The 21,526-nt window shown below is 40.2% G+C and overlaps 1 protein-coding gene across 1 annotated transcript; it reads left to right on the plus strand.

The window, feature by feature from the left end:
- Positions 1 to 1,381: 1,381 nt before the first annotated feature.
- LOC128354021 (microtubule-associated protein 2-like) lies at positions 1,382 to 21,406 on the plus strand. Its single transcript, XM_053314268.1, has 6 exons — positions 1,382 to 1,405; positions 10,114 to 10,174; positions 17,890 to 18,065; positions 19,358 to 19,432; positions 20,421 to 20,657; positions 21,336 to 21,406. Exons 3-6 carry the CDS (start codon positions 17,927 to 17,929, stop codon positions 21,404 to 21,406), a joined length of 522 nt encoding a protein of 173 aa, XP_053170243.1. The 5' UTR covers positions 1,382 to 1,405; positions 10,114 to 10,174; positions 17,890 to 17,926.
- Positions 21,407 to 21,526: the final 120 nt, after the last annotated feature.

Here is a 21,526-nt window from a genome sequence, read left to right on the forward strand (position 1 = left end):
TTTTAGTATGGCTCACTGCCACACTGTAAAAGCTTGTTTTTATATGTCTGTTTGAAGCTAATATTAGAAGTCTGAATTGGCCAAATTTTATGGGTATTTTCATTCTGGCTCATTACTGGTGCTGTTTCACGCCAACAACTGACAGTGAGGAAGATCTTTGTATTAAAAAGGCTGTAACTTTGGAAGATACCTAGTTAATTATCAGCTTATTGGCCAATATGGAGAGGAGGAATGTTTACAGTGACTAATGACTCTTTCAGTGTAACGTTACATATAGCATGTGAATATTATAATAAGATTAAGTGTTTGGTTTTACTTTACATGTTCATTTATCCATGAATACAAATTTGCATGCATCCACTCTCTGTATTCATTTCATTATTATTTATCCACTTTTATTCAACTTTGACATCTCCAGTAGTACAATTGATGGATCGCTGCAGACAAACTAAATATATTTCATTTCATGTGGTTTGAGGTTGAAGTAATAAGAGGGGAATTAGGCTTTCTGCAGTCAGTGCTTGGTGCTACTGAGTTGTATGGGTTTGCTCTGCTTGTCTGGCCTCTGCAGTCTCTCTCTCAGAACCCCTTTTCCCCCTCGTTCCCCCTCTCTGCCTTTGTTTCAGTGCTGCTGCTGCAGTTGGCCATGCCTGCAAATGAGCACCAGGACAGAGCAATTATTCAGCATGGAGCAAGCCCCGCACCCCTTCTTTATACACACACACACACACACACACACACACAATCTGACTACACTCACTGTCATGTTTTAAATGTTTCGTGCATACAATGTGAACGTCATTGAGCAAAAAAGCAGAATGTTTTATGGATAAGATAAACACAGAGAAGAGAATAAAAGGCGCTTCTGGAAATTTCTTGGATAGAGATGGTCTTTTATCTTGGAACTCAATACCCTCAGGGGTGGATGAGCTTCGCATCCCTTTCAAATATGAATTAATGTGACTGACATACACACATGCAGCCACACTCACGTAAATATACACACACTTTCGCTCAGACATGGCAAAACCCTCCCATCCCCCCCTAAATCCACCCCTCCCCAATGTGATGCAGACACTAGCTTGGTTGCAGGGTGAGTGCTCAGAAAAGGCAGTCGAAGGAGAAGGAGGAGAGGGGGGGGTGGTTAACCTATGTGTAAGGCAGTGTGCTGGTTGGCTCGGTGCGTGTTTGTGTGAGGGAGTGTGCGCTTGCCGGCTCGGCTCGCCGGCAAAAAACATTAGCCATCTCTGTCAGTGTGACGCTCACCCTCTGAGTCCTGTACACTCCTCTTTCTGTCTCTCATCTTTTTTTCTCTCTCTTCCTTTCTCTACAGAAGCCGCTGCCTTGCCTCCTCTTGTGCCCTCTTTGCAGACAAAAAGCTGGAATAACTGCCCCACCCCGACAGGTAAGATTGTTTTCTTTAAGATGCATGTTTCATTTTCAAAGCAACATAGATAAAGACTATATTGATGCATCATTGTTTATAGTAGTAGCAAATCCTCTGTGCTAATTATTTAATAGTCATAAAGGGGAAATCTTATCTTTCCCTCTTGTTGACAGCTATGGAGACCTTCTTCTCTCCCGAGCATGCCTGTAATCTCTGATCAATGTGAGCCTGCGTATCATCTTTTCTTTTGTTTGCAGAGATTATAATTATTCCAGATATTTGCTGGCATATTCAAACAAAAGAGTGAAAGAGCTGATGTTGTGATAAGCCAGGAGTTGTTACTGTGTTTTGGTGACCTTTAGTCTTTGTGACGTACCTCGTCTAGACATTGCTGATTATTCAGCCAGGAGGATAGAACAGTTCACCTCGAGTGTGATGATGCTGCAACTGCTGCTACATGTGTGTGTAAGAGTCAGTGTTTACCAAGAGATCCAAAGCCCCAATCTTTGCAGCATAATATTATTTCCAATGGAAATGATGTCGATTGTGATTATTCGTGATGTTATTATTCTGTGATGGCATGTGGCCACTGGCAGTTAGCGACTCATAGCCAACAGATTGTTGGTGGTTTCTCCGTGGGGGTGACACCGAGCCGAGAGAGACTGCAGGACATATTACTCTGCCTGTTAGCGTCGACATAGCTGGCTGTCAGGAGTTGCTGACAGCATCGTATGATCTGGAGGAGTTTGAGAGCCAATGAGCGGTTTTGATGTGAGCAGGTGGTGATGGAGTGATGAGACCTCAAATCTGTCTTTACCCTTTTCTACCACCCTTTCTCTCTTCTTCTCGTTTGCTTTTATTCCTCCCTGTGTATCTTCCTGCCTGTCTTGATCTGGCCACTTCTTTTTATCCTTTCTCTCTCTGTCTCTCAATATTTTTCCCCTTGTCTTTTTCCCTCTTTATTAACCACATAACCTTTCCTTCTTTCGACTGTATGTCAGAAGTCACCCTGGCGTCTGTCACATCCACAGTGACGTGGCCCCCCACTCCCTTCCTTTGACCCCCCTCCCCGCCCACCCCTTTCACGATCTCTGTCTCTGTCTGCCTATGTGGTTGCCGGGCAGCTCTCAGGCGAGCTGTCTTTTCCGAGGAACCAACTTCGGATGATGCGCAACAGTGTAGGAGGGGAGGACAAGGGGACGAATGCGCCCTCTCTCTGTCCTTCTTTTCAGGGTCACCAATGGAGTCCTGTCCCCTCAATCATCCTCCAACCCACTCCGGCATCCCTCATCCAATCCTGTCAAGCTCATGCCCTCGGAGTGAGGTCACAGTTTGGCACGGGGCCTGCCGTAGCGGTCGGTTAACCAACCGCTACGGGCCTCGCAGAGCAAAACCCGTGGGAGAGGGGGACATTGTTTTGGAGTCAACATCGCCTCTGGTTCCAACTGCTGTTAGTCAGCAAAGCAATGGAACTGTAATCGAGATAAATGTAGGTGTTGCAGAGATGCCAAGTGTGAAAGTGAAGGGCATTGTTTCGCCGGTTGCCCCCTACTTAACTCCTCCAGCTGTCCGTTAGAAAAAGATCTGAAAGATGATTATGAATTTTAGTTTGTTAAATCCTGTAATGCACAATGTTTAAACTGCATTAGGAGATATGTGGGATCGGCTGTTTTGGGAGCTTAATCCACACAAGGGACTAAAAGTGATGATATCTCTGTAGCCTCTGTAGGGTTGATTGTAATTATTCTTTTCATAAATCTGTCTCTCACAAGAATCCCTTATTGATTATGTAAAATCCAAACTGTTTTTAGATCTCTTAGTGCTTAAAATCACATTTGGTGGTCATCATCAATAGATACATTTTGCTCTGTGTGTCTTGTACTATAAATACTGTGAGGTAGTGAAGAAAGCTCCAGAAAAGGTTAGTAAATGGACCCTTGAATCAAGAATATTTTGTGTTTCAAATGTGAAGAGGTGTTGTGCGATAAAAGCAATATTATAGACCTTGAGCTAAGACTGTATTCATGTTTTATTCTGCCTGTAGTTGCATCAGTATTAATACCAACCTCTCATGCTGCAGTATTTGCTTTATCATTGTCACACTGAAACCTATCAGAGATTAATTTACAGTGTAACGTACTGTAGGTGCTTCGTAGAGGAGAACTGCAGGAGAAAGGGACATTGCAGTTGAGTTAACATCACCCTTGACAGAATACCCCTAAGTGTATGTTGACAAGTGATACTTCATGAGTGTGCTGTTGGATGTCAAAGCACTGACAAAGATGAGGTGAGCCACAGTGACAGATTCAGCTAAGCAAATTAGACAGGATGGTATTTGGGGGTGGACTGCAGCAAAGCCTGTGATATTTCACAGGCTTTTTTGTAGAAGACTGTTGTTCAGCTGTGCGTGATGATGTGGTAAAGTGGAAAATCAAATTTGATTTAGATCTTAAGAAGCAGAAAGTCAAAAAACACAAAGAAAACAACAGGAATAAGAGGGGAAACACGGAGATAATACAATACATATCTAGAATGAAATAAAGAGGGAGACAACTTGGTGAAAAATAGCATATAAACAATACTGCTACTGAATATATATTATACAAATTCCTCAACATGCTTTTAAATGTCTTACTTTTATATTCTCTGTACATTGCCTTTTTTTTACAAATACATTTAAATAAACCCCAATTCACCAAAACACACCATTTAACAGCACAGCTAGTAACTTAAAGACTATTTTACACATTCTTAGCGTCCTCACATTCTTGAGAGGAAAACCTTTCCAAGGCAGTAAAATCATAGCCTCCAGGCCGCATTTTTCACCGCCCTTTTCTAACATGTTGATTGATAAATGTGTATGTAATACTCTCAGATCACTAACACGCCCACGTATATCAGTATAAAGGTCAGTTCTCCCACCTGCTTCTATACTCATAAGTGCAGCTGACACCTCAGGGCCACGAAGACACACACCTGGTTCTCTCTGGCTTACATAACGCAGCAGGACTAAGTGCTGCTCATATGTGTTCAGGATTGTAGATTTTGTCATGGGCAGAGATGAGAGTTAGATTTTTGCATCTCCAGTGAGTTAATGTGTGGATTAGTTGTTGTCAGATCTTCTGTTTTTAGGAAGATATTAAAGTTTAGTTAGTGTACAATTATTGATTTCCAGATGAATTCCCTCAAAAGCACTGCTCCATATAGTCCAAAGTAAATATTTGATAATTATTCATTTATTTTATGAAACTGAATTGTCTAAATGTCAAATTAGCTGGAATTGAACCAGTGAACAGTTATTTTCTCTATAATTAATGTCAATCATCTTGCTGGTTCCAGAAAACTCCCCAGTAAATTAGAAGGAAATAGTAGACTTGTATAATAAATCATGACTATACATGTCATTTCTTTCATTGTTTTACAGCCATATTTTTATTGTTGTGATTGTATTGGGAAATAGTTTTTTGGAGTCCAAATGACTGCTGGAAACATCCTCAACCAGATTTTCCTCAGGGCTTGGACAAATCCTTTCTAGCTCCCTGAAATTGTTCATCTCTGCTCTGCTCCACAAACTTTTCAACAAAAATCCATCACACCAAACTCCGAAAGCCTTTTCTCTTTAAATTGACAAAATAATCTCAACACGGAGCTTCCTATGGCTCTTCCCTTGCTCCTTTCCTTCTTCAAACTGGGGCTGCAGTTACATATCCACTTGTTTAGAGTTTTTCTGCTTGTTCATGCTCTCTCATGCTCATCTCCTCTCTATTCTTCTTGTAGATTAATTAATGAGCCTGTTTCCCTGTGGAGATTGGCTCATTAGCCACACAGGCCCCTCTGTGCTCTGTACAAAGTGTGTAGGTGTAGAAAACAACCCTCCTTTCTTTTTCTCTCTTTACACCTGTGAGATTGCGCTGATTACATAGGAGGACACTTGCAGAGTGAAGAAGTTCAGGACTACATGGAGAGTCCTGATTAAAGAAGGCAAAGTAAATCACAGATGCAATTACTCACTAGCTTGAATCGAGTGATGAGAAGATGAGAAGCCATAAACACTAAACACCATAGCTGAGATGGTGATGTGGAAGAACAATAAAGGCATCATATGATATAAAGTTTTCAGAGAACGTAACATTCTTAATTACAGTAGTTATTAAGGAAATTAGCAAAATAATGTTTATAAAAGCTTTAATTTATTGTGTAATCTTCCTTTTCCCCATTATATATCATGGGGATTTGTACATGTCATAGATGAACACACTCTTAAGTATTCCTCACCTTGACTATGACTTTTATCTATTAAACATGCATGTTTGGCTGTTAAATGGAGGCGTGTGTTGGCCTGATGAAGTGTGTGTGCGTATGTTTGTCTGTGGGGAGAAGGAGGCTGTCTGTGTGAATTATAGATGAGGAAACGGGGCCGATGGCCAACTTAAAAAGGGAGGAAGCAGAGACCTCTGAGGAGAGACTTTTGGTTGGACCAAAACACAACACCAAACAGTCAGGACAGACCCACTGCAGCCTAATTTATGTACTGTCTTCATAAATCATCTAAATCCCTAGCTCTTGATTCCTTGTTCTACAGTAGGGTTTTTAAGTAATGCAGTCATAACTTCCTTTTTATGACCATTATTACCTGCTGCAGGGGGTAGAAGTAACATTAGCAGCAGTGCCTTTATGTGACATAACCCAAATCCTGGCATCCATATTAGATGACCTCAGGAAACTAGGACTACCTACTAAATGCACTTCCCATAAAAGCAAATAGGGCTACTAAAGTGCTGGTATTGGTGATGTCAATATTTGGTGCTTTGTATTAATTGCTATCTAGTTAGCTAAGGCCAGTATACAGCTGTTTGTAGAGTCTGCTGCAGCTCACAGAAAGCAAAATATCAAAGATGGTGTCCAGAAATAGGAGATATAATATTTCTAATCCTCTTGCCAAACCTTGATAATGCTCAGTGACAAAGTTTTTTTATACCCTCCTATTGTATGGTTAAGGTTATAGAAAATATATAGCTTAGGCAACTAGGATAATTTAATGAACCCACGACTGTTTTAAGACCTAAACAATCTCCTACCCTTCTCCTCAATGGTGCCAAAGAACATATAAAATTTAGTATCAATTGACCTCCTCCTGTATGATTGAATTCAATGGTTTTCTTTCATCAAGAGTGTGATTTATGCATTCTGAAAGCTATGTATGGTTTAGTCTGAAATGAAGATGTGGATAATTAAGATCCTGGAGAATGAGCTTTGCCGATCAATAAGACAGCATTAAAAGCTTGCCAGTAATGCAGAGTGCTGTTGGCTCACTTCAGTACATTTCAGCAAGGTTTATCAGGTCCTTTAGTGCAGTGTTGAGATTAGGATTCATTTCCTGTTTGCCTCTCTGATGATGAAGTCAAATCTGTGGATTAGGTCGACTTCTGACCCCCTTCCCCTTCTTTCTTCTATCTTTGACTCTTCCCTTCCTCCTTCTTCCTTCTCTCTTCAGTTTGACCCATTTGGCGTCCTTCCTCCTGGGAGGAACATGCAGGTCAAGACTGATGTCAGGATGGACAAAACAAATGTCATCGACTGTATTCCTCGTTTCCAGAGAGAGACTCAGAAGGAATTGCTTGTTTGTTCAACCTTCTAACTATTTTTTGCTCTATATATATGTGCCCTGGAGTTGATGGTCATCTTGGCTGGCTGATAAGATTGTAGAGATGTCAAATTATCAGCTTTCCATCCGGTGAAACCCGCAATTAATGAGTTTGTAGATAAGACAGGACGTGCCTCAGATGTTTAAGCAGGCTGGGGGCAAATCAGAGGGTGGTTGTAGTTACTGTAGTAAGACAAAAGAGAAAGGAACATTTTATCATACAGTAACAATGAATGAAAAGACCAGAAATGTTCTCTTCCCCAATTAGAGTTAACTTGCATCAATTTGGTAATTGTTTTTATCCTATAGCGATCACAAGTTCCACAAATTCCAATCCATCAGATTATGGGCACACTCATTTGCAAAAGAGTTTAGATAAGTTTAGCTGAGGGAGACGTGGGTTTCATAACAAAAAGACCAACTGCTGTGTAAGAGAGGGATCATTTACTGTGACTGTTAAAAACATGTGTCTTTGAGTACAATGCTGCTATTCCTGTCACGCTCCTGATATTTTTGGCTTGGGCGGTAACTGCTCATCTCTCTTTATCTTTCTCTCTCATCATTCTTCCATCCTCATCTTTTTTGTTTTTCTCTGTCTTCTTGAAGAGACATTACTTCCTTTGTGACCTAAGTTTCTCTTTTTTTCACTCTATCTCTCGTTCTGGCTCCCTATCTTTCACTTTGTCCTTTAAATAATGTCAACCTGCTTCTTTTGCAGGATTGCCACTGGTTTTACATTCAAGACTGACGTTTAAATGATGATTTTCCAGGTTCTCACTGGACATTTTCTTATGCACATCAGAAACTTTAGGGTGTATACAAGAAACTTACTGAAACACTGTGAATCAGTGTATAGTACTGTAGAAACAGTATCAACATAATTCATAAAGCTACAAATCTATAGTAACATTTCAGTTAATAAAAAGCAAGTGCATCAAATTAAATGCCAGTCTTGGACATTAGTAGATAACTTAAAAAATGTCCTTTCCATTTTTTTTTCCTCTGCAACATTTTTTCCTTCACTCTCTCCAGCCCGGCCTCTTTTTTCTTTTACCCATAAATCAGCCTCTTTTTTGATTGTAGCAAATGAACAAATTGGTGGTTAAAAGTAAAATGACAAGAAAAAAATAAATAAAAATAATGTGATAGTGGTAATAATGCTAAAAAAATGGCACTATTAATTAAAACAATATTTTATGTAAACAGCAAGAGTTCAAAATGCAAACATGGAGGCTGTTGTATCACTAAAAAGACATTTAACAGGCCAAAAAATGGGTCAGGTTTTAAAAATGTATTTTAAAGAGAGATAAAAGCAAACTTATGTAAAATTATGACCCAAACTACATATTATAAGTTAACATTATATTCTTTGAGTATAGTGTTATTATAACTAAACTACAGCAATGAGAGGTACGATGTAATAAATTAACCTTTTAATAGAGGACTAAAAATATCTTTTTTCCCCTCTGTGAATTCGGCCTCTGTTTTCTCTCTTTTTCACCACAGGCCTCGTATTTGTCTCTTCTCTAATAAATCAACCTCCTTCCTGTTTGGGGAATCTCTTTGTGTCTCTGCTTCATCTTCTATCTCCTTCTTGCTCTCTCCAACTGCCTCTTTTGGCGCCAGACCCCCTCCTCCTCCTCCCCGATGGTCCTTTCACTGTGCTTTAATGTTAACAGGATGCTCTGTATTCTACCTCCTTACAGTCTCAAAGCATAGTGAACGTGCAAATCTGTCTTTCTCCACGGCCGGTTTAAGCCTTAACTCATCCTCTGCTCAGCCCCAATGGAGCAATCCAAGAGTTTGACAAATCTTGAAAACAGCTCACAAGTGGAGTCTGCTTAGTTGGCACGCAGAGGACTTGTTCACTTGTAATCATGTGTTTATGAAAAATAATCACTTCAGTTTCCTTTTGGATTATTATCCTCCCTGCAGTTGCCTTGGAAACTATCCAACCAGTGTTTACTTTCTCTGTCTCACGCTGTCTGCAGTCACAGTCATTAACTTAAACACTGGTCTTTTTTAACTTGATGTTTCTCACATTTTCACCTTATCAAAAGCCATATATCTATATTTTGAGAAATACACATATTTGCCTTCTTGCCAAGATCTAGATAAGAAGACTGATACTTGTATCTATATTTTCATTAAATGTAAGGCGACAGCCAGTAACTTTGCTTAGCATAAAGCTTGGAAATAGCAAGCATAAACCCCCATAAAATTGTTGCTTTCACACTTTAATTTTAGTTGACAGATTTCACAAACAAGGGTTAATAAGTGAGCTTTAGCTGTTTCCACATTTCAAGTCTTTATGCTAAGATAAGCTGAGTGTTTTTTTTTTGGGGGGGGGGGGGGGGGGGGCATTTGGAGGGACCCATTGGGCTTCAGTATACAGCTTTTCTGATCTGCATGATTCGGTTACAGTATAACTTATTTGTGCAGCACCAACTCCACTCACAGTTTGCAATTAAAAGTTTAAAAGAACCAGAATATACACCTTACTATGGGAAATGTGATAATGTTAACAATGCTAGGAAATAAGACTAATAATATTAACTTCTCTATAAAACATGCAAGTACAAAACATAAAAATACACAACACAAACATGTGATAACACACCTAGTGAAATGCAGCAAGACACACAAGGACAATGCTGGTCCACTTACTCTGAGTAGATTAGATTGTCTTTAGCTTTGTTTCTGCCCATCAGCAGCTTAAAAGACAGAGAGGAGAAGCCGCATTGAGGTTTGGATTAATGTTGCTGGCGAACTCCAGGTAACAGAGCTACAGTAAGCTGCTGCGTGCATGCATGGCTCCTGCAATGCTGTGTTAAACATGAGACAGAGATGAAAGCTTCCTGGTAAAAAGCCCCACATTAGATTCTGAACTAGAGGTGGGATTCAGAGGTTATAAAGCTTAGAAATGTTTGGGAATTAGTTGGGTTTAGGCTTGTCTTTGACCCACTGACATAGCTCTTTAGGAGGACAGTATGTTGAGAGTGCGTGTTATATTTTAGTGCTGCAGTTCATTGTGTCCTAACATGTATTCCCTTTTCTTTCGCTTTCCTTTCTTTTCATGCAGGTCTGAGCAGACGCAGCACTTGTCAGGTTCATCCAACAGTGAAGACAGATCTTCAAGTCCGGTAAGCAAACATAAATAAACAAGACAAGAAAAGAGTCTACAGCTCTGCTAGCGGTTCTGTGAGGCTGTACTGAGCAGGTGTAATGTGTATCATGTTCACATCTCGGCTTAATGCGCTGGCATGCTCACATTTACTAATTATTACATACCGCTGAGACAGAAAAATCCCATGGCAACGTATCTAATAGATTTTGATATATATTTCTCTAATAGTCAAAAATATTTACCTTCTGGAGGCACAAGCAAAAAAGTCAGGGGCTCACAAAAGTCAGTGGGATACATCCTCTGAGGACCATGAATGCCTATACAAAAGTCCAATGGTCATTTTGGAAGACAAAGTGACCACCATTGCTATAGAGCGTGGCTAAAAATCACAAAACTGCACGTTTTTGCTTGAATACAGCTCTTTCAAGTGACGTATTTTCACTTCACACCTAAATAACCAAATGAAACAGCAAAAACATAGAAGTCTGGACCCGCGCCAGATGTAATACTATGCACTACTTATACTCGTATCCCCCACCGTGACATTTCACACTCACTTTTCCCATGACTCATGGGGCCCCAGGAGTCAGATCTAAGTGGCTGCACTCAGCCAGATGATTAGCCTTGGCCGTTCATGGATATATAATAGAGGAGGAATTATGCTCAGCAACATGTGGAAGGGAGAAGGGGCGATTGTTTGGGTTGATGTCATGAGAGATATTTTTGACCGTCGAAAAGCAGTGATTAAGTTGAAACTCCGATCTTGTGTTTTTAGCTTTACTGTACTGTAATTCTGTTTGAGTTTCATGACAGGAAATTAAATGAGAGAGCAAGTGGCTAAATGTAGCTACAGTGGTAAATGTCTCAGAGAAGTCTTCTGTTTATGTCTATATTTAGCTCATGTTAACAATGTGTTCTTCTGGGTTTAGCTTTGCGGATGCATTTGGCATTTGTTTTGTGTGTGTGTGGTTGAGTTGTTGATCGGCTGAGGCGGTTGTTGTCCCACGGCCGTGAGACAAAATATTGTTTACAGGACGGCAACCGCTTGGCAAAATCAGGGTGTGAGTTTGGGCACGTGTTCACTTTGATCTGAGCAGGGCGTGTGTGTGTGTGTGTGTAGAGATGCAGATGTATATAAGGCGTGTAAGGCGTGGGCTGGGAGATGGTGAACTGTCAGCAGTCATCACAGTCCCCTCAGCCATGAAGGACACATAGAAATGCAAGATGGCTGGGCAGGGAGGGACTGACTGCTAAAAAGATGGACGACTCAGACTGACAGATGGGAGGTTTTGTCGGGAAACACAGCAGAGAGCTTCAGCGGGTTCACAGCTGTGTGAAAATATCACAGTTGTTGCTCAATATTTTTCATTGAGACAATTAAAGGGTAATTATGCATGAATAGCTGGTGAAAGCTGAGTCACAGTCTTTTTTTTTTACTCTGGCAACCTGTGATTTAACATAAGTACAATTAATAAAGTCAATCATTTCCCCCAAAAAGACAATTACTTTACATCTCCAAATATGTATATAATTTACGACAAGGAAAAATGCTCACATCTAAGAATCCAACTATAAAATAGGCAATTTTTGTTTGAATCATTATCCTTAGTAATTCTCAAAATAATTTCTTTATACATTTTTATGTCAATTGAAATATGAGTTATCAGCTGCTGTAGCGTGTTTAATACATCAATAGAGTGAATACAATTATAAAAGCTTGCCTTGTCTTACCTTTGAGATATTTTACCTCTTTATGCCTCTAAAAAAATAAAAATAAAAATCCTGCTGTTTGAAGCATTTTTTGACTAGATTTTGTAGTAACAGGATGGAAGTATATAAACCTCCCCCACCACCACCACCAGCGTAAATGTCTAAAATGACATCAGCAGCCCAACCAGCAACCAGCTAACAGTTTATTGATGTATTTAAATGGCTCGGATCCCATTTGTGTTCGGGTGAGGAAGGAGTTACGAAGGACCCCCAGAGGCTGTGCCTGGAGGATCTGGTGACCTATTTCAGGATCCATAACATAGTAAAAGTCGGCTCTTTGCAGCCCAGCATCCACTCCTGATCACCAGCCCCTCCCACCCTGGGATCACATCACCATGGGAACAATGACATCACCGTAGGTGGGGCTGCATCTACTCCTCTGATGAGATTTGAAAGTAAAGAGAAGGAGAAGCAGGCAAGCGGTGACAGGAAGAAATAAATGTGAGTTATGATGCAGGAGAGACATGGCAGTCAGTTTATTCAACCTTCAATTGTCTTGAAAGAGGAAACTATCTGAAATGCATTAATATTAGTCTTTTAATTGTAGTTAAGTGACCTTAAATTATATAAATGTGAAAACATTATAATGCTGGCTAACTGGCATACTGATCATCACTCTTCTGATTGTGTTTTACCAATAAAACAAAAAAAGAAAAAAGTAAGAAACTACAGTCATTTTACCAACAGCTGATTGGATATGACAAATTGTGTCATAGCAGTTAAAGAAGTCTCATGGTGTCAATTGGTGTGCAAGCTTCAGCCAGAAAGTATAAATTGTGACACTTTATAAATCCTTATGAATAAATGACAATGTTTTACCCACCCCCACATCCAACGTCTATGGTTGAGCTCAGCAAGTCTTCCGGTCAGTAAATTCATGTGCAAATCTTCAGACTGTGATGAAAGGTGGGGGAAAAGACCCAGTAGAGACTGACTTCATAGGAGTGTATATACAGCACAGCACATTTATGAACTTCTAAAGATGAGCCTGCTACTGTAGCTCAAGTTTTATAAACTACTCGTGATGAAGAGGATGAAAAATCAATACTAATCATAGTTTGAAGTGGCAAAATAAATAAATACTGATCTACTACAGATCCAGATTTATGTATTTATATGATTGCTTTGTGGAATACTACAACCATGCAAGAAACTGCACTCTCACGCTGTTACATTTACTGTCACATAATTTCAGTGCGCCTATACCACTGGTATTACGGTACTTAATCTTCAAGGCGTGTACTCATCCCCTACCTCTTGTGCATGGGTGTGTATGTTTGTATGTGCGCGTGCCTCACTCGTCATGCCGGTGTTCACCGTGTACACAGTTCATTCACACTTCACTGCCAGCACTCGTCGTGACTCAATCCTCCACATGTCTTGCTGAGTCAAGAAACATAATCCACTCGACTGCTGCTGCTGTGGTTGCTGCAGGAGCTGCTGGATTCTGAGTTAATGACAGGTCACACTAACCTTGACTGTCCTTAGGTCTCCTGTGACAGTTAACCATCATTCATAGCAACTTACTGTATAAAAAAACAGACTAGAATCATTTCAGATTGACACAAATTTGATAATCATGTAAATCTTTCATTCAATTTAGACATTTGACAATCTGATGATGATTTTCTCAATTATTCAGTTGATAATTTACTTTCTGAAATTACCAAAATTGTGAAAAAACACTGTCATTAAGTCTCAGGTGACATCTCAACAGTCCAACATCCAAATATGTTTGCTCATATGATAAATTATTATCAAAAGAGTTTGAGATTTATACATTTACATTTCTAAAATGCCCTTTAACAAACATTTTAAAATTCAATTCAATCACAAAATGTTGTCTTGTTCAGATAATCATGTTCACAAGCCATATTCTTGTCATATGATTGTCTTAATAATAGGAATTAATTATGGAAATGTAGTTCATATAATTGATTATTGAGAAAGTGATAATGATAAACTTTATTTGCATAATTCCAACACAAAAATGTGAATGATCAAAAAATTAATTTAAAGTAAAATAAGGATACAAGCAATAACATCAGATATATATAGAAGATGTTTTAACTGGGACAAAATAAGTTAGATTAATTTGGACATACTGGAAACAAACTAAAACAAACCTGTGACCTTCTGAGTGTGTCTGTGTCTAAAACTACTTATTTTCCTGGAAACCCTCCCTCAACTGATCATTTGCCAAAATATTCTCATTATATCCAATATGCAGATGTATGCCAAATACCCAAAATGCAAATTCCAAAGCTAGGACTGCTTGCCAAATTGTCTGCAGAGAAGAAATGTCAAGGGCTTTTCAGTCAATGAAGGCTTCATCAGACCAAAAAGAAGGGAATATTAGTTTAAATAACAAAATACATGGTTTAAGAAAGTTTACAGTGTCGCCTCTGCTTTTAAATGCACATAACATAAAAAGTGTTCGGGAAAGAAATGATACTATTAATTGATCAAGCAATGCAATGGGTGTAGAAAACCATACCTATTCTTGTCGTTAGAGACTTAGCTAATCCTGTGCAGGTTCTCAAACTGACACACACTCGGCCGCTCACACAGAGGATTAAGGCCAGGTTGGCCTACTGAGTCTGGCTGCCAGAGATTCCATCCTCCCTCCTAAATGGATGGTGACATTCCGATGTTAGCGGCGCTCCATGGAGGCGTGATGAGTGACCCAGATTGGGGTGGGGGGAGCGGGGCAGACGGGGAGGGAAGTGAGGTCGGATTAGGGATTGGGTGGGGTGGAGGGATGCTGGGGCTGGAAGGTAGGGCTGAGTGCAGCAAGGGGGGGCCATGCAAGTGCGAGACAAATAGACAAAAGAAAGAGGGGAAAGAGAGAGAGAGAATGAAAGCCAGTGGAGCCTCGGGCCTGCTGCCACACCTTCTTCTCTAAGTCTCTGTAAGGGATGGAACTGGCATGTCCAATTCAAGACATCAATGCCAGGACGTGATGGGATTTGACAGCCATTTTTTGACTCCTAGTGCTGTTGATTTAACCCTTTTAAGATTAAGAAACAGTGATGGTTCACATGCTGAGCAGTTGAGAGCTGACTGTTCTGCTGTTAGACTTTCTGACAGTATAGTAGACAAACATACCAAAATGCAATTGTGTTCTATCCTCAGGTGAAAGATGAGAGAGTGATTATTACAGCGTATTGCATCAGTGAGAAATATTAAAAACTGCTGCTTGGCTGTGTCTGGGAAGATGCCTTTTATTCACTTTATCTTTTTCTTTATAACATAATATGACTGGTAAGCAGCTGAAAGGGAGCAATGAGGGAGGATGTGTCAGATCACGTTAGTGACACAAGGACAGGATGTACCTGGAGAGCAATGTCTGGAAGGGAGGAGAGGCAGACATCAGGATAAGAATATATAATGTAGTCTGAGTTTCTGAAAGAATTTGCATAAAAGTTTGTTCAGAAGAAAGTGGCAGATTCGCTGATCTAAAGGTCAAAAAGCAGCCAGTTAGATTAACACAGTATAATATGCATTCAAGGACAGGATTTGATTTTGTGCTATGTGTTAGTGTTTAAATGTAGTCACTCTCTTTCAAAAACTTCTATAGCTCACCTGATAGACAGACAGGTGGATAGGATAATTAAATAATGTACAACAAAGCCTTCAGCATATTCTTGAAGTTTATCAGAAACCTTTTTTTAGATGAAGAAAGGAATTTTATTTTAACTCTAAACTCTTCATTGCATTGTGATCTAACAGTGTTGTGTGGGCATTGATCACACAGTTCATTCAGGGACAGTATTACTGTAATACGCCACCAATCCTGCCAATTTTCCTTAAGCCACTTTGTATTAAAATATCGATGGTTCTTAGCATATTGCAGTCTGCTGCCAGTGGAGGCAATCAAATATACAATCAAAGATAGAATTAACACAGCCAACAAGCCAACTAATAATAAGCAAGATATTTACAATGTGGGATGTAATCCATTTTAATTTGTGAGGGGAAAAAAGGTCTGTTTTTCTCTGCAATTACTTGCTTTTCAGCAAAATGAGAACACATGGGCTTTATGTAAGTAGCTAAGATTTATAACATCATCGTCTAGGGACAATCTGTGATCTGTGAGTGTCAAATGTGGCATAATATTGCCAAAACAGCAGCTGAAAGCAGGTCAATGCAACTCTAAACCACCATCAGCACAATCTGGCTGTCAGCGCACCAGTTTTCTTCCTTAGCAACAGCTGGGACCAGGCTTGCCTTTGAGCCCTGGGCTGAGATTTTTTAGTCTCAGACAGTTTGGCCCAGTATCTTTGAGTGTCAGTGGGTCTTTCTCCTCCTCCTCCTCCTCCTCCTCCCTCCTTCTCCTCCTCTCTCGTCTTCTCCTCTTCTTTTTTTCTCTCTCTCTTTCTTTCTTTTTCTCCTCTGATCCTCACATCTTTCCACTGCAGCAGACATTAGCTCCGATCGCTGTGAGCCTGTCGTCATGCAGCCCTGCAGGGAAGGAGAGGAGACAGACTTAGAGAGGAAGGAGGAGAGAAAAAACGAGGGAAGCGACTGGAAGAAATAAGCGACAAATAAAGAACAGGAAATACTATTTTACTGAGGCTATTTAGAACAGAAGCAGCTATTTCTATGTACATCTTTGAATTTGTTATTTTTAATCACATCTCCCATAGATTTTTATTCTTAAGAGGGCTGAAATCCTCATTTACACCTTTATTTGATACTAAATTCATTACATTAATCATTTACATTTAGAAGTCCTCATGCTGGTGGATGTTGTTACCTAGGGACAGAGCAAGGCTAGCTGTTTCCCCTCGTTTCCGGTCCTTATGCTCAGCTAACCTGCTGCTGAGTCTAACTTCATATTTAGCACACAAACATGACAGGGGTATCCAAGCAAGACTTGACAATTAGAAGCTACAAGAAAGTGGTTACAATAGAAAAGCTGAAGAAAGGGAGAGGAGATGTAGGGAGGAGGAAAGCAGCAGTTTCAGACAGTGATGAGTTGTAAGGATGAAATTAGCTGCTGCAGCTGCTTGATGATAATGAGTCTATTTAGGTAGGCTGCCAGGCATGGGAGGGCCCCCTACTAATCTTGTTTAAAAAGCAACATTATGGGTTTTCTCTAAAGGGAAATAGACCACTTTTATGAGGGTAGATGCTTGATTAGAATGTAGACACTTGTGTAGTGCACACTTGATATGGATAAATCTTTTGTTATTATAATGGATGGAAAAGAAGGTGGAAGCTAAAATGTGGTACTGTCTATCACGTGTTGCACTTATGTGTGTGCTTAGTGTCTGTGTAGGGCCTATTTTTTCTCTCTGAAAGGGGCAAATCTGTCAAACCCAACTGCCAAAACTGCCGGACCCTGTAAGACCTGTTCTGGTTGCCATGGCAACAACCTCCTTATCGTTAGTGAGGGGGGTATGAAGGGTGTGTTCGTGAGCTCTCCCTCTCTCTCTTTTTCGTTGCTGTTTTACAAGCCTCCTGCTGCAGTGCGCCTAAACATACCACACAGTGGATGCTTGTTACTAATTTGTGTATTGTTATAATATAAACCCCCAAAAAAACATCACAGTGAGTGTGCACACATGGGAGGGAATTAAATCTCAAAGCTTAGCTGCCACACTCGACCTGTTCTGTTTAGCTTACAAAAGCACATTTGTAGAAGTCACAACAAATATAAAAGTGGAGGGGGAAGGAAAATATTACCAATGAGATACTGACATTCAGTCGGTCTTTTCAGCACGTGGATGCTGAGACAAAGACTTGTTGGCTGAAATGGTACTAACAATGTGGCGCCTTACTCCCTCTGGTGGCTCATTTGTTAACTTCACCCTGCAGTGTGCATCAGAATTAGCTGAGGTCCTTCAGTGGAGTCCACCTTTTTGACTCCTCTTCTCCTCTCTACTAATTTCCTCCATCTACTGCATGCTCATCTGTCTCCTTTCTTTCTCCCACCTCTTTTACCTGATCTAACAGGTGATCCGTGCCCTCCCCGGTGTCCTAGCAGGCAGGCATGGCAGACGGTCAGCAGCCAGAGGAGCACTGGGCCTCCAATGGGCAAGAGAATGGGGAGAATGGCTACTCCGCCTACAGCTCTGCCTACAGGGAGAATGGATACCATGGTGGGGCAGCTGCACATCCTGGGACAACAGGTAGGAACATGGACATGGTGTGCCAGCGATCTTGTGCATGCATATGCGTGCAGTACTGACTTAATGACATTGATTGTCCTGCCCAACCACAGATAGATCTGCAGCTGTGGGTAAATGTGATTTCATTGTGCCAGGAGAGGACAATCAATCCTCAAAAGGCACTTGAGCAGATTTCACATTTGAATGAGTGCTGAACATCTAAACATCAACAATCTGCTGTAGCAGTTCTCACAAAAGTAGAAAGGACCATTGGTCATATGGTTGTGGGTTTAATCACTCAAGTAATTAAATATAAAGCACATAGAAGACTTTTTAGGCCTTTCTAAAAGTAGACCTGAAAGCTTGATGATTACTGGTTGGAAATATTCCAAGGATTGCCAGAGAGTGCAATCACATTTTAAGAATGAGAGGTTTTTCATTTAATAAAGTTTTATTTATACCTACTTCCTGGATTTCTTCCACACTGGGAAAATGTCTTCCCCTCAGTCCCAATTTTAGTTTCATCAAGCTGAATACATACCCTACCTTACGCTAAATCTGATAAGTACACCATCCTCTCGAGCTATCGATAGCATCCAGGATTTTTTGGATATACTATCTCATGTAAAAACACTCCCAGCTATAAATTGTGGCAATGTTTTTTGGTATTGTATTATAACTTTTCTTGGTATAAGCTGATAGGAAAGACAGAAAAGAGAAAAGGTAAGGGCAGTGACACAAGTGTAAAAATAGATGACGAGAAAGATACAGACAGCGGAGGATAAGAAAAGTATAATGAGAGACAAATCAAGTGAAGAGAGGAAAGGTGCAAAAGAAAAGAAAAGATGAAAAATGAATACGATAGGAAAGATGATTAACAATTTGGCGAGTAACTTTTCATGTCAGGCTTAAAGGTCCAGACACATTTTGACTATGTGTATGTCATCTTTCCACCTCTATTGTTTTTCACAGTGATTTAAGTGTAAATATTAAATTCCTCAATGTGTTTCTGACCATTGTAACACCGTCTGAGGTAAGTTGGTGCTCTATCTGCACTCATCTGCAATGGAGAGTAAACAAAAAGGCTGAGCTAGCCTCTAATGAAATCCCAGAAGAGCATGAAATTTGCACTCTGCATCTACAACTCATCAAACACACACAAACACAACCAGCTTAGTTTCAAATTCAAAGGGAGGCCTCCCACAGAGTTAAGGTCAGATGAGTTATTAGTTTTTCATTTCCACCCATCCATGTCTTGTCTTCCCGGTGTGTGTCTCTCTCTCTCTCTCTCTCTCTCTCTCTCCCTTTCGCAGTGGATGACTCAGCCAATTTGCCTCCCTCCCCTCCCCCCTCTCCATCCGCTGAGCAGATTGGGCCTGTGGCACAAGGTACACACACTAATAACCACTCAGACCACCCAGGATGAGAGCGTGAATGGTGGTGAGAGTGACAAAAATTTCTCTAAAAGATGACACCTAACACAGTCTTGAGGGTTTCCGGAGATCTTTCTTGAAACATGTCAACCACTCCTCCTCTTTCTTCTGGTCCCTTAGTTTTTAATTTCGAGGTGCTTTATCCCCTTGCATCGTCATATCACTTTCAACGTGTCTGCCGCATGTGCCACACTGTCCTGTCCTGTACACGCTTCTGTCTATCTTATCGATATTAGTTCAATAGTAGTTTTCTAACACACAGCAGAATGTTATTGAATTCAACCCTGGATACTAGAGTTAGACGCCAACACAAATATCTCTCCTCCCTTTAGGCGAGTACATAACCTGCCACTGGAGCCCTTCATCTCATTAGTCTGCTTTCCCCTCTCAGCGTCTTCTCTCTTCCTTTCCTCATTTTGTCTATTGATTTCCTCCAGGAGTAAATCACAGATTTGCTTTCAGCTCTTTACGCACAGAGAACAGCACAGGCTGTTTTCTAATCATGTCCTTCTTGCATGTGGCATGCAATCACTTTTAGATTTTCACACTGCATGGAAAGCTCATACTCAACTTTATACTTATAGTTACTTATTTGTGTAATACAGACTTACATTTAATATGTTATCATAAGCAGTTCTACTTGAATGCAGATAAATAATGTTCATTATATCATAAATTAGTTTGGAGTAAATATATGTTGTTAAATGAATAAATAACAATATAATAATAAAAACAATGATAAAACATATAAAATGATTATTAGGCATTTTAAGTTATATTGCTAAATATCTGAAAACTCTATCAGCGCACAGGTGATAGAAGGCTTGTTGATTGCATCCCATGCATCTTCATCAGAGGTAAAAGTGTCTTGTTAACCCATGTTATCCCATATTTGTTGTCCTTCATGTCTCATCCATGTGTCTCCCTTCCCCTGCTCAAGAAGATAAAGTAGAGGTTGTCAGTGCTTTCTCTGTGGAGGAGCAACAGCAGGATGAGGAGGAGGCTCCAGAGGAGCCCGACAGTTACCAGGAGGAAGTGACATATGAGCAGCCAGGAGACTTGCTCTTAGAGCAGACAGATTGTGTAACAGAGCCCCAGGCTTTGGGCTTCCAGCAAGCCCAGACACCTGAGGTCCTCAATGGAGGAAGTCATCAAAGTGAACACAGCACGTCACAAAAAGGTGTGTGTGGTTTTATGGGTTTATGAGTGTGTGTGCATACAATTTGAGTGGGAGCAACTGAACACCTGTCTGTATGAGAGTGAATCTGAGTGAATGAGTCTGGTCATTACTTAATTTGCATGATCCTCTTGTGCTCAGTTATTGGGCACAAGGACATTTTGCTCTTGATTTCTTTAATGCGATGCAATACAGGCTTTGCTGTCAGCCTTCCTGCAGCTTTGTTGCTCTTATATCCTTAAGCTTCCGCTTCATTATATGAAGTTGCCATGTGCAGAATGATGTTACAGCATTTTGATTTTGTGCTTTTTCATGCAAAACATAACCATTTGCTTTTCATTGGAGTGACATTAGAATATCTGATCAACCATATTGCAGTCAATCATTTCTCCACATTTTGTATTGCCAGCTACATTGCAAATGCAAATATCACTGTCAAAACTGTCAAGCATTGTAGACATATGTGTGGCTAGAACTAATTGTTTACATATAATTTATGTAGATTTTGTCGGAACTGTGTTGCAATATGGTGTTTCTCAGTACACCCACATGTGTGGGTGCTCCATGAATCCAGATCTGAATGTATTTTATGTCTATTGTATATCACTTGCTTTGAGTTTCAATGTTGTTTTCATTTCATCCCAAGACAAAGGATAACTCTGTTTTCCTATTGTTACTAAGATTACACTTTGGGCGTTACAATCCACCTTCATTGGACATATATCATCATCCTTATCTTCAAGGGTAATTGAATCAAGAAAATCAACCTAATGCATTTATTTACACATTTTATCCAGGCAAACAAGATTCATTCACATCTACAGTTTTCCTGTACTTGCAGTAGAAATTGGCACCATTAATAGTAACAGCAC

This window comes from Scomber japonicus, chromosome 24 (assembly GCF_027409825.1).
Source record: "Scomber japonicus isolate fScoJap1 chromosome 24, fScoJap1.pri, whole genome shotgun sequence".
NCBI classification, from domain to species: domain Eukaryota; kingdom Metazoa; phylum Chordata; class Actinopteri; order Scombriformes; family Scombridae; genus Scomber; species Scomber japonicus.

Excerpts from the sequence above, each read along its gene's own strand:
- LOC128354021 (XM_053314268.1), top strand. The coding sequence starts at position 17,927 with ATGGCAGACGGTCAGCAGCCAGAGGAGCACTGGGCCTCCAATGGGCAA. Across the intron at positions 18,066-19,357 it reads TGCACATCCTGGGACAACAG|TGGATGACTCAGCCAATTTG; the intron begins GTAGGAACATGG and ends TCCCTTTCGCAG. Across the intron at positions 20,658-21,335 it reads ACACAGCACGTCACAAAAAG|ATTACACTTTGGGCGTTACA; the intron begins GTGTGTGTGGTT and ends ATTGTTACTAAG.